The 20,202-nt window shown below is 38.2% G+C and overlaps 1 protein-coding gene across 1 annotated transcript; it reads left to right on the top strand.

Annotated features, from left to right (window-relative positions):
* Positions 1–222: 222 nt before the first annotated feature.
* Positions 223–8,070, top strand: SLITRK6 (SLIT and NTRK like family member 6). Its single transcript, XM_006276287.3, has 2 exons — positions 223–762; positions 4,234–8,070. The coding sequence occupies exons 1-2, from the start codon at positions 746–748 to the stop codon at positions 6,770–6,772; spliced, it is 2,556 nt and encodes an 851-aa protein (XP_006276349.1). The 5' UTR covers positions 223–745; the 3' UTR covers positions 6,773–8,070.
* Positions 8,071–20,202: the final 12,132 nt, after the last annotated feature.

Here is a 20,202-nt window from a genome sequence, read left to right on the forward strand (position 1 = left end):
CAGGAGCTGTAGTAGATATTTATATTAATCTAAAATCAGCCATTAATAGATTTAAGTAATTTACAGTAGATTTAGATGAATTTTACTTTCTGGAGGTTCAGTTTAACAAAAAAAAAAAAGAGAAAGAGGAGGTGAGACAAATTGCAGGAGGAGGAGCTGAGCTGTCTCAAGGTGGAGCTGTATCTTGTGTGTAATGACACTGGCAGATTAAAGCTCTCTGATGGGGAAGGGCTTAAAGGCTGAGTCAAAAGCCAAGAAGTCTCTTATTTACGCCTACCTCCCAGCCCCTGGCAATCTGACTAATAACAAACTGAGCTAACAAGAAAGACTAGAAAGAGGAAAGAGAAGATAGAATCAGCTTGGATTTAAAAATCTAACAAGCCAAGAGTGATCATTTGAGCTCTGCTGAACATCTTGTTTATTTACAGAATCCAAAAGCTTGCAAATGGTTAACTATATGCAGAAAAGTCAGCATAGCTGTGAAGTATGCTGTGAATTTTAATTGAGGAAAGAAGACAACTGCTTACAGGATAGTCTAATGTGACTCTGCCTGTGAGATTTTTTTTTTTTTTCAGTTAATGATCTGCACTTTGTTTTCTGATCCAGGATTTTAACTTTATGGAACTGTAGTTGTATCAGAGTGTGCAGGAAAGTGAAAACTCCAAAGAAAGTGTACATTTTAATAAAGGAGGACTGAATTACAATCAAACATCTGCTCTGTGTGCAACATTGATCGTGTCACAGGATGTTGCTGCTGTACAGGTAAGAATGCTTCCACTTGGTTAATTAACTCCAGTGAATGTTCTCATTTACTCTCTATCCCGTAGCAGTGATTGATTTTATTTTTCTGTAATACTTTGGTTAACTTTTCAGTTAAATGATAACATTGCACACAGATTCACCCATTACCATTTCAAGTATTCTATCAGGTGTCTTTTACATTACTGATGCTTTTCTATCCTTTCAATCAATCAACTATCAGTAGAGAGTAGTTTTGGAGAGTAACCTGCATGGTAGCATGTATTAAAGATTTTTTTTCCTGAAGTATAACAACTCTTAAAATACATCACCCTGCTGTGATTTTCCCCAGAATTTAACAGGCAAGATTGAAGACTTTTAAATATCGGAAAATCTGTTTTCTTTATCTGAGTCTTTGCAGCTCTTCAGCACCATTTTTTTACATATTGTTATCAAAAGATAAGCAAAATTAAAAAATACAAGAAATGTTTGGAAAGATTTTTTTTTTAAGTGTAAAGCAATTTGCTTTAAGATGGCACATAATGTACTACTTCTGAAATTATTCAGAATATTGGAAAGATAGTGGCATTTTGGGCTTTTTAGTGCAAATGCAAAGAGCACATTTATAGTTAGCAGTTATTAATTACTTCTGTATGGAAACAAAGCACAAAAAAACTCTTTCCTAATTCACTTCTGGATATGAAACAAAAAATAAAGTCATTAGTCAAGCATTTTTAAATAAAATGCATGTTAGACTTGTACTGTAAATTCTTTGCACTTAATGTTAATCATCTGTTAGACAAAAGTAATTTTCATTTTACAGTACTATTGTAATCCTTTGAGGGCAAGACTGGCAGGCTCCTGAGTGCAAAGACTAAAAGTCTAAAAAAACCCAAAAAACCCTCAGCCATTACTTTGGCATGCCTATAAGTTTCAAGCATCTTACTACATACATGTGCATATCTCTAGTGCACTTATGTGTGTGTATGGACATGGGTGCGTCTATATATATGAGTGCATGTGTGCTGCATGTGAGAGAGAGAGCAAGGGAGGGAAGAGAGAGAGAGCGACTTCTAACAGTGTTCCCCACGAAAGTATGATGATGATTAAAATGAAAATGTGTTTCAATTGGTTACAAATGTCTCTTTTTACTTTCATCTATGAGAAAAAATGAGTGGCTCTCATTTTTATAAATGATTTTAGCAATGTGAATTAAAAAGCCACATGCATTTTAGATTAATGCAGCCTGTTTGGGGTTTTTTTTCCACTTCATTTTGCCCTAGGCCTTCATAAAATGTGCAGTTTGAATACACAACAGAGTTATGCTGGTGTCCTTCTAAAGAGACAGGTTATAAAAATTAAAGCCAAATTAGCAACAGAGTTAGTTTGGTGCTGGCAGTTATTATGGGAAACTTGATTTCCCATTTTAGGTCACTGAATAGGATATTAATGAGTAGAAAGAAGGTCTAAAACTTTATAATATCATACTGACATTATTCTGAATACTTTGAAATAAGACCTCTGTATGTTGTGCCTTGCCTAATATTTATGGGAAAAAAGAAACTCAGAACACCATACAACATAAATATAGTGAGCTAATTACAGTACATTGTGTTCAAGGACTATTATATGAAGACTTGATTTTTTTTTAAAGATAGTTTATTTGTTTAGGGACAGATTCTGTCACCTTTCCTTATAATAGGAAACGTCTTCCTCCACCATAATTGAAGGTGCCACTTATGGGCTATGGTACTAATCAATGCAGATAAATTGGTTTTTGTTTATATAAAGACATTCCTCTAGCACCACTTACCATAGATACCTTATTATGCAGAAGTTGCATGGGAAGCATAACTGACTGGTATTTCAAGAACAAGATAAAGAGCTAAATTATCATTATATTAATTGTAATTGATATTATGCTAAAGAATATGGCCAAATTCTAAGTGTGTCCCTACATATAATTACATGTATCCCTTGTAAAGCATTCTAACTTCCTCAGAAAGCAGTGGTTCATTTGGTTAATTGTGCAATTACATTCTGCACACCAAAGCTAGTTTCAATAGCTTGCTTAGAAAGATGGACTGACCTTTATTAGATAGGTTTCTTCAAGCAATCTGCTGTGTTCATTTCTAGAACAAGCAGTGCACTGAAGGCAAGTTCTTGCATGAAATGTGTTTCTAATCATCTTTTTCATAGCACGAACTTTTTCTTTGAGGAAATGTGGAAGTATTTATTCTAATAATAGACTGTAAACAGATATGTAACTTCATCCTATGTAATAAGAAATACCTTTGCTCTTTGGTAATTCAACAACTTTGATATAAAGACACACAGAGAATCCTCATATGAACAATGTAACATAATCTAAGGTCATACCAGTAAAAACTCTGTCAAATGGACACCGTATAATGTTCATCAGTTTGTGCTCCTGATTTAACAGTTGGAGAGTGATGAGACATTTCTCAACATCCTGAAGTCTGAGAGTTTTAGAGCAAATGGCTTGTAAAATGATCATTAATTTATACACAGTGCAGATTATGCCATTCAACATTGTTAACTGCTAATGCCAATTGTCATTCTGTGTGGTGATGATACTAATACTATTAAGAAGAAATGTAAACAAAAAATCTTGTTTCTTGCCTACTCATTTCTTTCTATTAGCCTTTCACACTCATTTTTGTCGTCTTTGTGTACCCAAGTTATTAACTGCACACACAAAGTTGCATATATGCATACATTTATGTATAATTCTACAAAATGTATGTATGTGTGGGGTGAATGGACATAATCTATAGTTTATATAATTAACATGTATTAAGCCCATATATTATACAAATATGCATAATATGAAAGCATCCCAAATATAAATTCATATCTATGCAAATGAAAATACCACTCTTTAAACTATTTAATTAGAAAGCAGAGTAAGTTCCATTTAAACAGAAACAAACAAAAAAGATACTTTCCCTATGGTGGCTGAATGGCCATTTGGTAAGCAACAGATTAGTTAAATTAATCTTATAAACGTCTGTTCAGTCACATGACTTGTCAATGTCTCTTAGCTGCTGGATCCTAAATGTTTTGGCATTACATACCTATGAATTATGATATATTTTATATTAACCTTCATCTATTCAACTGGGGGCAGCAACACATCATGTAGTGGCTTCAGGCAAAGTTCCATACATACCTGTATTTCTAGATAAATCAGAACAGCAATTTTGTAAGTTTTGAATGCTTATTTTGCAGCAGCATAAACTTATTAACATAATTCTATTTTATTCCCAACCTGTTACATTCATTGATTAAAGCTAAACATGCAGTCAGATCCTTAGGAAATCACTCAAATAACTCATTCAAATGTTTACTGGCACATGGTGTCATTTTGTAAGGTAGGATAGGTCAGTGACAAGTTCTGGAAATTTTCAAAAATCTCTGGGGTTTTTTTCAAAAAATGAAATGATAAGCTCTATTTTTTATTTTATTTTACAGAATCTGCTGGGCAACCATGAAGCTATGGATTTTTATGCTATGTTCTGTTTTGGTTGCCTCTGATTTACCACAGTCCCAGCCTTCCTTGTCTTCATCTAGAGGATCTTGTGAAAATTTGTGTTTGTGTGAAGAAAAGGATGATACTATGATTATAAACTGTGAAGAAAGAGATATCAAGATGATATCACAAATAAATGTCCCACCATCACGGCCTTTCCATCTTAATCTGCTAAACAACGGCTTGACCATGCTGCATATGAATGATTTTGCTGGCCTCATCAATGCTATCTCTCTACATCTTGGGTTTAATAATATTGCAGATATTGAGCCTGGAGCTTTTAATGGTCTCAGCTTTCTTAAGCAACTCCATATTAACCACAATTCTTTAGAAATACTTAAAGAGGATACTTTTAATGGACTTGAAAACCTGGAGTTCCTTCAGGCAGACAACAATTTCATCACAGTGATAGAAGCAAGTGCCTTCAGCAAGCTCAACAGACTTAAAGTGCTTATTTTAAATGATAATGCCATTGAGTTTCTTCCTCCTAATATCTTTCGCTTTGTGCCATTGACCCACTTAGATCTTCGTGGAAATCAGTTACAAACACTTCCCTATGTTGGCTTTTTGGAACATATTGGTAGAATCCTGGATCTTCAGCTGGAAGACAATAAGTGGGCCTGTAATTGTGAATTACTGCAGCTGAAGATATGGCTAGAAAACATGCCTCCTCAGTCAATAATAGGTGATGTTGTATGCAACAGCCCTCCTATTATCAAAGGTAGCATTCTAAGCAGATTGAAAAAAGAATCACTCTGCCCTACTCACCCCATAAATGAACTTGAAGATCCTTCAGGATCACTGCCTTTGGTAGTAACCACCTCTATAAGTGATAGTCACTTATCAACCAGAGTGATCCCTATCCTGAAAGTTCCTACCCAGGAACCACATTTAGTGCTACATGCCACAAAGCCAGCCACTCAGCCTCCGGGAATATATTGCCCTATACCTTGTCACTGCACCAGCCATATCCTCTCAGGGGTTCTAATGCATTGCCAGGAGCGAAATATTGAAAGCTTATCTGATTTAGGACCCCCTCCTCCACATCCTAAAAAGCTTATTCTGGCTGGAAACATTATTCAAACATTATTGAAATCAGATCTTGTGGACTATGCTAGCCTGGAAATGCTTCACTTGGGAAACAATCGCATTGAAATCCTAGAAGAAGGATCATTTATGAATCTAACTAGATTGCAGAAACTCTATCTAAATGGTAATCACCTTACAAAATTAAATCAGAATCTTTTCCTTGGGTTACAACACCTTGAATATTTGTATCTTGAATATAATGCTATCAAAGAAGTCTTACCAGGGACATTTAACACAATGCCAAAACTGAAAGTCCTGTATTTAAACAACAACCTTCTTCAAACTTTACCACCCCATATTTTTTCAGGGGTGCCACTAGCCCGACTAAACCTGAAAACAAACCAGTTTTCACATTTGCCTGTGAGCAATGTTTTGGATGAACTGGATATGTTGGTACAAATTGAACTTGAGGATAACCCTTGGGACTGTACTTGTGATTCAGTTGGGCTGCAGCAATGGATACAAAAGCTCAGTAAGAATACAATCATAGGTGAAATCTTTTGTAAATCTCCAGGGCACCTTGCTAAAAAAGAATTGAAATCTTTGAACAGTGATGTCTTGTGTCCAGGCCTAATAAATAGCCCAGCTTTGCCAACCCATGCTAGCTTTATAGTTGTGACAACATCTTCTACAACAAGCAATACAGCAGATACTATTCTACGATCACTTACAGATGCTGTCCCACTTTCTGTTTTAATCCTAGGACTCCTAATTTTGTTTATAACTATAGTATTTTGTGCAGCAGGAATAGTTGTCCTTGTTCTGCATCGACGGAGAAGATTCAAAAAGAAACAGGCAGATGAGCAGATGAGAGACCCTAGCCCAGTACACCTCCAATACAGCATGTATGGCCATAAAACCACACACCATACAACTGAGCATCCAGCTACAACTCTTTATGAGCAACGTATAGTCAGCCCCATGGTTCAGGTTTATAGAAGCCCATCCTTCAGCCCAAAACATACAGAGCAACAAGAGGAGGGAAGCGAAAAAGAAGGAAATGACTCCAGACATCTCCGTAGAAGTCTCCTGGAAAGAGAGAACAGTTCACCTCTTACAGGTTCAAATGTCAAATACAAAGCTATTGACCAATCAGCTGAATTTCTGTCCTTTCAGGATGCCAGCTCCTTGTACAGAAATATTCTTGAGAAGGAGAGAGAACTCCAGCAACTAGGGATCACTGAGTACCTAAGGAAAAATATTGTTCAACTGCAACCTGACATGGAAGTACATTATCCTGGAACACATGAGGAGCTGAAGCTAATGGAGACACTCATGTACTCCAGACCAAGAAAGGTTTTTCTAGAACAGACTAAAAATGAATATTTTGAACTCAAAGCTAACTTGCATACTGAACCTGACTATCTGGAAGTCTTGGAACAGCAAACATAGAGTGATAAAACTTTGGGCTAGAGCAGATACTCTGTATTGTATCTCAAGTTGGAACACTGTAAATAAAAGTGCCTTATAATAACGTGTTATCAGTCAAAATCTAAGCACAGCAGTAATCCTAGCAAAAACAAACCTCAGGGATCACTGTGGGAAGCCATGGGGATATTCTGCAGGCAATATATCTTGCCCCAAATTAAACATGAACTCTTTGTGATTGAACTGTGGGAGGAAAATTGCCATATTCCTCTAGGGTTTTTTTTAAAGGTGTGTATGGCACTTCTCATTCTGTACCTAACCTAGGATGAAATATTTATGTTACTTGTACTCCTTTCTTTGTTCCCAATTTAATTGGATTACTTTATTTTCTAAAAACACTTGAATTTGTAATTATAAAGGATAAAGTGTATTGGTTAGGTATTAGTACATGCACTACGTATGTGAACATAATTTACAAATGCACTTACCATACCCTTGTAATAGATATTACAAAAGGAATTAAAGTTTTGTCATACTAAATGTCAGTTCAAGAATGAAAGAAAGACATTTGTGTGTGTGACCAGTGCCTGCAAATATTTAAGCATCTTATGTGGGACTTTATCACATGCACTCTGTATCAGTATGTGGATAAAAAAGTATATATATATATATATATATATAAATATATATTTAACCAAGAATTTAAGAGATCTAAACAAAGTCGTCTTCTGCTTTCCCTATCTGATAGTTGTACTCGAGGTTGGACAATCTTCTCTCAGGCAGCTGCTATAAAATGTGTGCATCACTGGTGTTTTGACTCCTAGTCCTGAGCAATTTGAAAGGTTACTGGGATTAAGTAGTAAATATATCACTGCATCTTATAAGTTTGACTTCTTTCATTATGAATGGCTTCTGTAGCTTTCAGTATTCCTGACAGAAATACATTCACTGTGGCCAGTAACTTCAGTAACTTTCAGGTGCAAAAAGAGAAAAGCAAAAACCAAACAAAACACCATACACACAAAGAAAAATATGTTTTGGTGTTTGTATTATGAATGCTCTATACCCGACACAAATCAGCAGTAAAAACAAAAAAACCCAAACATTTTCATAGTAAATGGCAAAAATGGATGAGAATAGGAGCACTGAATCTTTATTTCACAAAAGGTTGAGCTAGATTAAATATTTATTCTGTATAGTTTTGCATTTTTTTTCAGTTCAGAAAAGAAATATTCTTGGGTGCCTTTTAAGCAAATCAAAGAAATTCTCACTATTAAAAATACATGGAAATAAAGTTCTTTACAAATGTCTTTTTCTTAAAATGTGAGAGGCAAAGATTTCTTAAGGTGATACCTTTTATTGGGTCAACTGTATAATTGAGATAGACAAGCTTTTCAATTCAATACATTTTTCATCAGATCTGATCATAACAAGCCAAGTACAGCATTCTTAAGAGTCACTTTTAAAAAAGAAAGCAGCAAGTCCCATGGACAAGTTTAGAACTGTTCAGGAATGAACCATGAGGCTTCTTTCTGTTGTCATGTGGACAGAAGCATCTTGTTCAATATTCAAGTAAGACCATTCCATTTCTTTGCATGTCTGAGTGCCAAACTGACCTGCATTTTAAGAACATTTCTTTAAGGAGGTCTTTTGTAAACTAACTACATGATGGACTTTTTTCTGATTTCCAGTTGCCCCATATTTAAGGACTGAATCAATTAATGCTTCACTTACATACAATACACTTAACAGCTTTAGTCTTAATACATTAAGTCTCAAGAACCTCACTTCCTTTAGTTTAGCCTATTTTCTTAACTAATTACTGGCATAAATGTGACTTGCCCATAATCCGTACATAAAGTTTTCTAAAATAATTTTCATGGAATTCCTTAAAATTTTCAGATAAGGGCTGCATTATCAGGTCTTTGAAAGTTGCAGAGAGATGTTAACTTAGATAGAGATAAAAATCTGGCCTTGTGTCCTTCCTTTACCAGATTAAATTTCCCTCTTAGCACTTTTTTGATATCATTGCTTTGCTCTGAGAGTGAAAATTATTGGCTCCCAAAAATTAAAACAGCAGTAGCAAAACAATGAATACCCTTTCTATGATTAAGAGCCAATCTAGTTCAATAAAGCAGCAATGTATTTAGGAGAGAGGTGAACCAAGAGACTAGTTACAGATCTACTATAGTGCTACTATTATATCTGATAAATATGTTTTGACATAAAACATTCTAATATTATAAAAGCTTTAATCTGTCTGTAATGTTTTATTTGCACTCTGATTGGCTGACAAACAGCCAATAAGAGTGCGAAGAAGCATTTGGACAGGTGGCAACATGCCACCATGATGGTGAGGACACAGGGGACTGAGCGGGGGGGGGGGGGGGGTGAGGCCAGCACAGCTGACCTCATCCCCCTGTCCTGCTCCCTGCAGGTGGCAATGATGGAGCAAAGAGGGGAGTGAGGCCACTGAACTCCCTTTGTTCCTTGGAAGTGATGGCAGCAGTGGTGTGGGACAGGGAGCGGGACTGGGACACCATGGGGGGATGAGACCACTGGTGCTGGCCTTGGCCCGCCCCTCCCCCCCTTCCATTGTCACTGCCTACAGGGCTAACCCAGTGGCAGTGGGGGAAGAAGTGGGCCCAGCATGGGGGGGAACGAGTGGGTGCACCACAGCGGTGGTAGTGGTGGTGGGGGAAGGGGAGGAGTGGGCCCAGGCCTGACACTGGGGGGGCAGGCCTAGAGCGGCAGTGAGGGGCAGCAGTGGGCCTGGCCCAATGTGGCCCAATGCAGCAGTGGCTGGGGAAAGGGAGGAGTGAACCTCCTCTCCTTTTGGGCCCACGGCCCATTCCTCCCCTATGCCACCTCCCGCACGTCAGCCCTGAGCCCACTCCTCCTGTGCCCCTGCTGCCACTGGGTCAGCCCAGGCCCACTGCTCTCCCCTACCGTGCGGTGGTGGCCCAGCTTCTCCACACCGTTGGGCCTGGTCCTCCCCTGCATCAGGCCCAGGCCCACTCCTCCCTTCCCTCTGTGGCAGAAAGTGGGGGAATGGGCCTGGATACCAAGCAGCAGGAAGAAAGGGGGCAGCACACCCAAACGGGGAGGGGCACAGGGCTTCATCTCTGCCTGTTCCCATGCTCCGCATCATTCTTGATGGGCAATTCACTAGTCTTGTAATAAGCAGCATTGATAAACTTGATCATTAAGACTGTTAAAGGCCCAAGTCAAAATCTATAGAAGGCAAGAGGAATTGACATTGGTGGGTTTTGAGTCTCTATATCCAGCCATGAAAGTGAATGTATGTGCATAAATATATTTGATTCTGCATATATATATAATGCTTGTATACATATACATTCATACTTATATATGCATAGAAATCATGCATACTTAAATTACATTTAAGCAAGAGGTCCTTAAATTTACCTTTCTCCACCATTCTTCTGAGGTTTCAAGTCGGTGGAGAGGCATAATCAACAGCATGCACCAAATTTTTTGCTGCCTTGCACTTGAATGTTCATTTACACCAGTACCAAGTGGGTATAAACCACCTTCTAATTGCCAAGAAGCAACTCAGTGGAGAATCAGCCCTGCAGGCTTCAGTTTAAGGGAAATGATTTCTGACTAGAAACAATTGCCACATGCATACATGTCACTTTATTTAGCTGCTAAAGTTGCTTAGCAGAATGTTGAGGACAAGTAGGTTGTAAAACATTCTTCTTCACTACAGATTCAAAGCATCAGAAAAAACGTGGAACAAAATTTATGTCACAGCAGCTCATGCACAGCCATGCCAGAATTCCATTCAGCACAGGTGAGAGGGGGAGGCTTTAAACTAACGTTGCTTTTCATCAACCCTTAGGACTGCTGGCACTTTGCTCAGTTCCTACATAAATTAAAGCAGCTTCAGGGCTATCGTAAATTATAGCTCTCTGCAATGACTTCAAGTAGCTACTGTAACATCCAGGCATTACTGGAGTGTGTTGCATTTTATTCATGCTCCCCTTTGTTCCTGTTTGACTTCTATGCAATGGTTAAAAGAAGGTGCACACAAAGATTTTATGGGGGTGGGGGGAAATTCTTAGGTAGTTATTTAGTTAAAGAAGTTTTTATACAGAGACTGGTGCAAAGAGCATCCTCATCAGATCTGAGAATCTAGCCAAGCACATTGGCTCCTCAGATGAAGACTATCAATATTAATCAATAAAAAGTATATATAAACCAGGAAAAACCAAAGGTGAACTACCTGTGCCTGGAGGTTCTGTGAAACATTTCCATCATAGGAATTAGAAATGTGCCCCTCAGAGTATTATCAACTTTTATGGGGAGGTATGCAGGGTCTTAGTAGAGTAGATTTTGTTGTGGCCTGATCCTCTTTTTTAACTGACAAGAAAATTGAAATGGTTCCTATGTGTTTCACTTAGACAGTACAGTAGAGGCTGGAAGGTAAAGCATGTCTAACAGTCTGAAACAAAATGAATTCATTTTTCTCCTGTCAGTACAATAGTTTAATTGAGTGCAAGAACAGTACCTCATCAGACATATTGGTGCAGCTGGCAGCGATAGAATAGTTACGTTAGGGCACATCAAGGTAACTAATACTATCATTTTTTTCTTCTTACATTTCAGCTAAACAAACCTTTTTAAATAAACATAGAAGCTAAAGAAACACATTAAAATGATCTATTGAAGATATTTATTTTAACTTGTTTCTATCCTTTACTTGCATAAAAATCAAATGCATATTTTCTTATATTTTCTTCTTACTGTAGGTATATTCAGAGAGGTCCCTAGCAATGTTATTTGCATATATTACCAACAGAGATGTCTCTGCAATGAACAGAAAAGACTTCAAACATCAACCATAGCATTATAGTTAGTGTAATGGCTCATGGAATACAAGGACTGGCCATATAGTCTCCTTCCATTCTTCTCCTTTGAAAGTGACATCTTCAGTATGAGTCCATACTTTGTAAAGGGACGTGCATGTGCTACAAGAAATGTTCTTGAATCCAAGCTTTCCCCAGCTGCAGGAGTGTTTGATCTGAGGATAAGGTGAAATAAAAAACTATTTTTTCCTGATATGATAGAAGTTTATTGTGTGACACTTACTTATCTGAAGACCTCTTACCTGTGGAGAGTAAGAAAATAAAGTGATGAGTCTGATTGGGATATTCACACACCTAACAAAATACATTTCTGCTATATTCATAAAAAAGGCATTTACTGCAGAGGAAGCTAATATTTTAGAGGAAAAATAATAGTGGTATTTCAAATGATGAAAATTAATCTAAAAATCAGCATAAAAAGATGATTTTGAGATTATTATTCAGTTTTGAATCTGAAATTATTCAATTTTGAATTTTGAAATCATTGATCAATTTGTGTACGTGTGAGCTGCATAAAGACTTTTTTATGAATCACACTAGCACAGTTTGCAATATTCTTGAACAGTTGCTGAATACATCATGAGAGGAAAGCATTTTTATAAGGAGAAAAGAGATCAGTTGAGGGATTTCTGACAATTCTTGCCTTATCTCCTTTTGTTGCCCCAATATAGAATGCTGACACATCTAGAATTTCCCTCACTGATAAATCTTTATCCTTCCTCTGTATTTCTGGAGTACCTTTTAAAATGGAAGCATTTCTGTTGAACAGTATGGGAATTTGGAGACCTTTGAAAGATCCTAAAGGATGCATGTATTATTTGCTGTCTTCAATTCCATTAGGACTCATTAGGTGTACAGACATTCAAAGAGCCCAAGGTGGAATCGATCTAAATTATGTTGTTTTCTGCAAGCATCAAAGCTCATATCAGTAGCAAATAGAACACACATTCACCCTTTGGTGAGGAAGGAAATCTTAGATTGGGTTCCACCATTTTTAAATGAGTCTGTGTGCACCAAACTTCTGTTCTGTTATTGGTATAGACTAGTTTTGTGTGTCCAACTTCTGTTCTGTTAAGGGTACAAACAGGTTTTGATCACTTATACCAGTAAAAGTATAATGACTGTACCTGGTCTGTGAGTGTACCATGGTAGACTGAGGGTGGGGCTTGTGGATCTATTACTTGAGGTTCAAAGGATTTGTCCCCTAACGGTTTTCTTCAGTTTATGATATTCTTGATCTCATCCCAGTAACAGATTTTAATCCTTCTTGCCCTGAAAAAAATAGACTATAACTTTAGCTACCCACTGGAATCAATATGGGGAAGTTAACTGCCATACTGAAAAAGATATAGCACAGCATTTTCTTTCTTGCTCATCTGCTAACAGTCAACTTTGGCTTTTTGACACAACAGAACAATTTCTTAAAAGCCACAACTTGATGAAAACCATCTAACCTCAAGACACAGTAAAGACTGGAAAGAAAACACCAGATGCTGTTCAATTCCATGATATTATGACATGATGGACTAATGTTCTTCAGTTAGAATAATTTCTTTACATCAGTTTGTTTGCAAAGAGGGTATAAATGTATATGCAATACAATTAATATGTTTACCTATCGTCTTATTTTTCAAGACACAACGAAGTGCCTACATTTATAAAGCACTATTTGTAGCTTATACTTTTGGTAAAGACACAAAGAAAAGAATAAAAGCCCTTGTTTCTTTTCTTTTGATTTCAGATTGCAATGTTGGTTTTTCATTGTTGTAGCTTATTCTCATTGCAGACAAATGTCTAAGATTGTTTCACGTTTGAGGTCATTTATTTTAGGATTTTACAAAACTGGCAGACGTAATTAGTTTACCATTTACATTATATCTGGGGGAAATCAATTCTGTTAAGTGTTAGCATAAACTAGCATTTTAAATTCAGCAATAAAATAAGGTTTTGTCAGCTCATAAAACTACATCTCAATATGCACTTATAATAACAGCTAGTACAGCATTTTTTACATTGTTTTAAATTCAAAGCTTACAAACATTTTCATTACAGATACATAGTTTGTCTTAAGTACTATTAAATGGTGCCAACTGGAAAGTGACTAAAGTAAGTACCAGATAGAAGCTGAGGTACTGTAGTTACCTGATTTACATGGCAAATATTATTTCTCGGCAGGTTATAATTGAAATTTAATTTTATTTAAGAAGTGCATTGCATCTAATGATTACAGGGTAGCTGTAAAACTCAAATCAGAAGGATAGGGTTCTACAACTTTCCTCAAGTGTAAGAGACTACCCAAAGTGAAAGAATATGGAGAATCATGCCTCCAAATGTCATCTATCTCTTAGATTATGTACATATCCTTAAATCACATATAACTACAAAGATTTGTATGATGAAAATAAAAACACACAACAATGCTGTCTTTCAAGCAGATAGAACTCCCAAAGGGAAATTCTAGGCTGAGGAGATCTATCTTTATGTTGTCATATTTGATGATGTTAAAGTTGATCATGTTCAATAGATCCTAAGAAGAGAATTAGCGTGTAAGCAAAGAAGTCTCTCTAAGAACAGGAGTCCTAAGAGCAGTCTTCATAGGTTTTGGCTCTATTACCTGGATTACAGGTAATCTTGCAAGTTAGCTATTAATTAAAGAGGCAGAAACAGGGCTACAGCCCAATCTTTTATTGCTTGTACCTCAAAACATAGAAATAAATACTTATCCCACAGTTTATCTTTCTACCTGTGATAATACAACATAGATTCTTATAGTGACTGGGGAAATTCAACAGCCCTGAATTTGCTAAGTTTTCCACATTTTCCTCCTGCCTATAGCCCATATTTATAGATGTTTTATCTAATATTCTAATAAATTGTGTCTGATTGGTTGTATTTAAATGTATTTGTTTCACTGAAACTTTTGGAACTGGACTGAACCACTTTTCTTGTGGAAGTAAAAGGTGCTAATTCCATAGAAACGGCTTTTTTCCCCAACTTATCTAAAAATTTAACAAAAATGCATATAATACATCCATTATAGCAAAACAGTATCTAACACATTTTGTTATATCAGTCACTATAATCTAAAGCTATGAAATAGTATATTTCATTTATTAAATATATGGCCTTCCCTTATAATGTCTCTTTTCAGGACTTGTACTCTGTTTAATTTCATCTTAATACTGGTTTAGCTGGGTATGTTGATTGCTTCCTTTACTTTGTTGACCAAACTGGTTGCCACATCTGCAAAGATACACTCTGTGATCAATCAGAAACAGACACTGGTCAGGAGGTGTTCAGACTTCAGGGGCTAAAACCCAGGTGTAGGTAGTTAGCGGCTAATAGTCTACCAAGTTGGAAGGCAGGGAGCCAGCTGCAAATGATGACAAATAAAAATCTACAAAGAAGGTTAAAAAGTTCTAGGAGCAAAGTATAAGGCTAAAAAAGATGGGCTGCTCTTTTCTAGGTCTGGGGAAAGATCACAGACTTTTGGTTGTATTTGTTATTTACCATTTGCACACTTGATTATTTCAGCTGTTTGTTTTGTCTCCTGTTAGAAAAAGGTTGCACATGTAAAAATAAAGTGAAAAAGCAAACTCAGAATTGTCTGGACCTGATGAGACAGCTGGGTTACTGGCCCATTTACATGGGTCTTCTTAGAAACCACACAATATTCTTCTTTTGTTTCCCTTTATAATCATAACCACAATACAAACAAATTATATATATATATATATATATAGCCCCTCCACATATATATACACACACACATTATTCTAAATATAGATATAGATCTATATATTGGGCCTCTATTTACACAGTATTTTTTGCCGTTTCAGTTATGCATGATCAACTAATTGTGACTCTTTATTTTTGTACAAGGTATGGATTCAATTTTACACAGTGCAGTGCAGTCACCAAGATATGCAGATGCATCTAGAATCAGCTGGTCACTTCCAGCCCCACCCCCACCATGCTGTTCTCAGTGTAGCTGGTAAGTGTGTTGAGTTGTGGTGGAAGGGGAGGAGGGGGGGAAGGGGAATGGGGGCAGGGACAGATTAATGTCCCCTGTGGTGAGGGAAAGAGTGGGGCAGGGGCTGGGGCAGGCAATGCCCAGCCAGGGCAGGGCAGGCATGGGACAGAGCTGTGGCTTGTCTGGGTGTTGCAGCGGGGGGGGGGGGGGTTCAGCTTCTGCCACTGCATGCACCCCAGGAGGGTATGGGGGGGGTGCCCCCAGATGTGAATGGGGTGGGGAGGGTTGCAGCTGCAGACTGAAACTGGGCTGTGTAGGGCTCCTCTTGGTGGGGACTGAGCTGGGCTGGGCTTGGAGTGGATGGCGGTAGTGCTGGAAGGGGACTATCAGCGGCACTACAGCAAAATTTGGGGTAGCTGCAGCCACCCCCCCCCTTGTAGCCCCCTCTCAGTGCTGCCACCATCCATGCTGAGCCCAGCCCCTGCTGAGAAAAGTCAAGTGCAGCCCAGGCTCCAGCCTGCAGCTGCAGCCCGCCCGCCTACCCTACCCCACGCAGATCCAGGGGCACATGCCACCCTATGCCTTCCTGAGGTGTGCACAGTAGCAGGAGTCACGCCCCTCCATCTCCCCCAAATGAGCTATGGCTCTGTCCCATGCTCACCTCACCCCAGCTGGGCAGCATCTGCCCCTGCCCCTGTCCCACTCCTCCTTCACTGCAGGGGGTTTTGATCTGCCCCCACTGCCCTCTTCCCTCACGCATCCCCTTCTGCCACACCAGACTTACCAGCTGCATGCAGCTGTCCAAGGTGCTGGGCTTTGCTCCTCTCTGCCTGCATGCTTTGCTGTGGCTGCATCTATGCATGGACATTTATCAGCCATATTATCAGCCGCATCTAAACCCTTATTTCCCATACACCCTTGGTATCTTTTTACCCATTTAATATTTGCACAGTGTTTTTTCAAGAACATAAACACCATGTAAATCAAGGCCCATCTGTGTAAGTGTGTGTGTGTGTGTGTGTGTGTGTGTGTGTACTAGATCCCCCATGCAGTGTTGCTTGCATGAAAATCCAGTGAGCCAATTTTTGCTGGAGATCACATTTGACAGCACTTCAACAGCTTCACAACACTTCAGCATACACAAAATCCTGAAACATATGACACTTTCTTACTGTAAGAGCTTTAGAACACTTTCATATACACAACATTCCTGGTTTTGTTACTCAAGTCAGCAGTCACTGCAAATTGGATGTTTTCTGGGTGGGAGATTCTAGAAACAGACACATATAGTTGTCCATGGGTGAAGAAAGGATCCTGAAGGAACACTCCTACTCTTTTTAATGTTTGCCCCTGAGATTTATTGATAGTCATGCTGCATGCTACCTGCACAGGGAACTAGTAATGTTCTTTCTGATCCAACAATTTTTGCCTCAAGTAGTCTGCTGTTGATGACAGATTGTACCAATAGCCATGTTCCATTGCACAGACCATCCTTAGGGGCAAGGTATCGCAGAAGCATGATGAGCATCCCATGCTAATGTGCAGGCAAATCTGACACCTCCATGGAATTCAGGACCTCAATTGGCACAGCCATAACGCTTTCATCCTCTGAAAGAGCATCTGTGCTTGTACAAATCCATTTTTGACCTGGAAATTTTGCTATAATAGCATTGTTGATCTCCTGTACAATGGAGTAACATGATACCAAAATAGCTCTTTCACATGTCCATCCTGGATTTTGATAATTATCCAATAGATTTGGAAATGTCCATTCTATCATTGCTGAAAGATCCAGAGGCATGCAGAGCTCAGGAGGCAGGGTAATAATTTTGTCAATATTTGGAATTTGGCCATTTCCCAGATCCAAAAGCCATTGAGTGTATTTTGCACTTCATGCATATTTTGCACTTCAAACCTCCCTTATGTTTTCGCATGTTCTCATGAAGTTGGAAAACCTGGAAGTGGTTCCACAACTCAGATCGCTTCAAGCATGCCTCTAGTATTTGTGGCCAGGAGGCATTTTTCACAACAGGCAGGATTTGCCGAAAACCACCCCCAAGCACTATCACCTTGCCACCAAAAGGTAAATTGCTCTGCAGTAAATCTCACAGTGTCCATTCTAAGCATCCAGCATTTACCAATGAGCCTTTGGTGCTTTATCCTAGATGATGATAGCTGCTTCTCGAATCAGCTCAGCAAGGTCAGACTGTGCTGATATGATGCAGGTGCTGGTTTTCAACACATTCAGAGGTGCCTTGAACCTTGAGTGCACAGTCCTGCCTCCCATAAGCATGGTAGCAGCAATTCCACTGGATGCCCCAGCCAATGCCATCTTCCCTTCCCCACGCACTGCTGAAAGATTTGTATTGAAGCACAATGTTTTTCCTGTACCACGAGGTGCATCAACAAATGCACAAAGTGGCTCTTGAGTCTCCACTGCTTTCAAGATTGCATCCACCATTTGTTGCTGAGCTGGAAGCATACATGGCAGTGAATTTTGAGCAATTAGGCATTGCTCCTGCCAGTTGTAGTACAGCTTCTCTGCTAATGCATTTGACGTGCATTTGCAGGGCTATGCCCTGCAAGAATGTTCGGTAGCATAATGGCCTGAAGGGTAATGCTGTATGAAAGCCTGGCCAGCAGGCAACACCTCGCCAACATGCACACATCGGTGAACTCAGTTCTTTCACCCAAACCCACTCTGAACAATTTAATCTATCATAGTGAGGCTTCATACTTACTAATATACTACTAATATATATACTGGTATGTGTGTGTGTGTGTGTGTGTGTGTGTGTGTGTGTGTGTGTGTGTGTGTACACACTATTACATAACATATAGTATATACTATATACTATTATATAGTATACAAATACACACACATACACAGAAACCAATATATGGACACACAGAGAGAGAGAGAGAGAGAGAAGCAGTATTTTCCAGAGAAGAATGCTTTTAAAACTTGTTTATCTTATTGTTACGGCTTGATCTAGTGGCCACTGAAATTAATTGAAACCTATTGGTTTCACTGGACTTTAAAGCAGGCCTAAACATGAATTTAAAATTCCATGTTCTTGTCACAGAAATAATTTATCAAAATGACTATGACAAATTTTGCTGAAATAGCTAAAGCTTTTTTGTCTTGGGCAATTTTCCAAAACATGCAAACCAGAATGCAATGAAGTTAAAAGGATGATTGTGATAACACACACCTGAAATATTTTGGAAGTAAAATATAAAAGTGTTGCTCTTCTAAATATAGCCTTCTTGAGACTAGAGTTAAGGAAGGAAAGAGATACACTATATTCCAGTTTGAAAAAGGCAAATGAATGATTCTATGGCATATCTTTTCCCTCCCTACCCTCCAACCGAAAATCTGTAATACCTAAGTTCCACCAAATTAAATAATGAATTCGGGTCTTCTGACAAAATATATATAGCTTGCAGAATTCATTTATTTATTTATTTATTTTTAACTCTACTATTATCCTTCCCTTCCCTTTTTCTTTGTGATAGATGATCTCAAATCACTGAATAAAATATTGAGACTACCCAACTCTTTAGGATGTGATCCATTCATATACTAGCTGAATTATGAAGCCTATTTTCTTGACAGATTGGTGCTACAGTTCTGCATACATTTCAAAGATAATGGTTATCTCATTTTTTCAAAGGGTGTTCTAGGCTTTAATTTTTTTTTATGCCTGGATTCTATTAGTCAACTAGTCCAATCCATATGCCGACTATAGACAAGATTGCTTGATTAATGAAAATTTTGATTTTTACATGAAAAGTATTTATATGAAATATAATATATAGACTCTGAAGTATTCTGAAAATCCTAGCAACACCTACAGTATAGCAATTTTAGATGTAATTAATTTATGCAAATCAGGTTCTCCATTTGACATGGAGAAATTAAAATGGTAAAAATCCTAAGGCAAAGCACTTAGTTCTACTGTGAATTTCATTGTGTATGCTGCTTCCATGAACCCAGTTTTTGTAAGATAGCCTAGTAGGTTATATATGACTGTGCTAAAATTCCTTTGAGATGTAGGAATCACATCTGAGGTTTAATCACATAACAGGAGGTCATGGGGGGGGGGGCGTGTGTGTGTGTGTGTGTGTGTGTGTGTGTGTGTGTGTGTGTGTGTGTTTTAAATGGACTCAGGGTGTGAGGTGCCTGGACTCCTGCCAGTAGCATGCTATTCCTTACCACGCATATATTTTTTTTTGTCTTGCAAAACTCAGGCTCCACTCAGTTAGCTAAGTTTCTAAATCCAAACAGTTGAAAAAGTGCTTGCTTAGAGATCTGAAGAACACTTTCAGCCTGAAAAGTATACTGCACTCTGGTATTCAGTAGCATTTGAAGCTACATTTACAATTACTGTAATGAAAAGAAAATAGTTTATAGAAGGGCTGGTGTGATAATTTATTTGCACAGTAATAATTGAAATATGTGATGTGTAGATTGTTGTATTTTGTATCCTATGATGGAATTTAAGGGAAACTGGATCTTCATATGGAAGGCATCTGGTAATCCTATGCTTCAGAGCTTTTGCTGTTAACAAGTAGGGGCCAGGAAG

This window comes from Alligator mississippiensis, chromosome 1 (assembly GCF_030867095.1).
Source record: "Alligator mississippiensis isolate rAllMis1 chromosome 1, rAllMis1, whole genome shotgun sequence".
Taxonomy (NCBI): Eukaryota; Metazoa; Chordata; order Crocodylia; family Alligatoridae; genus Alligator; species Alligator mississippiensis.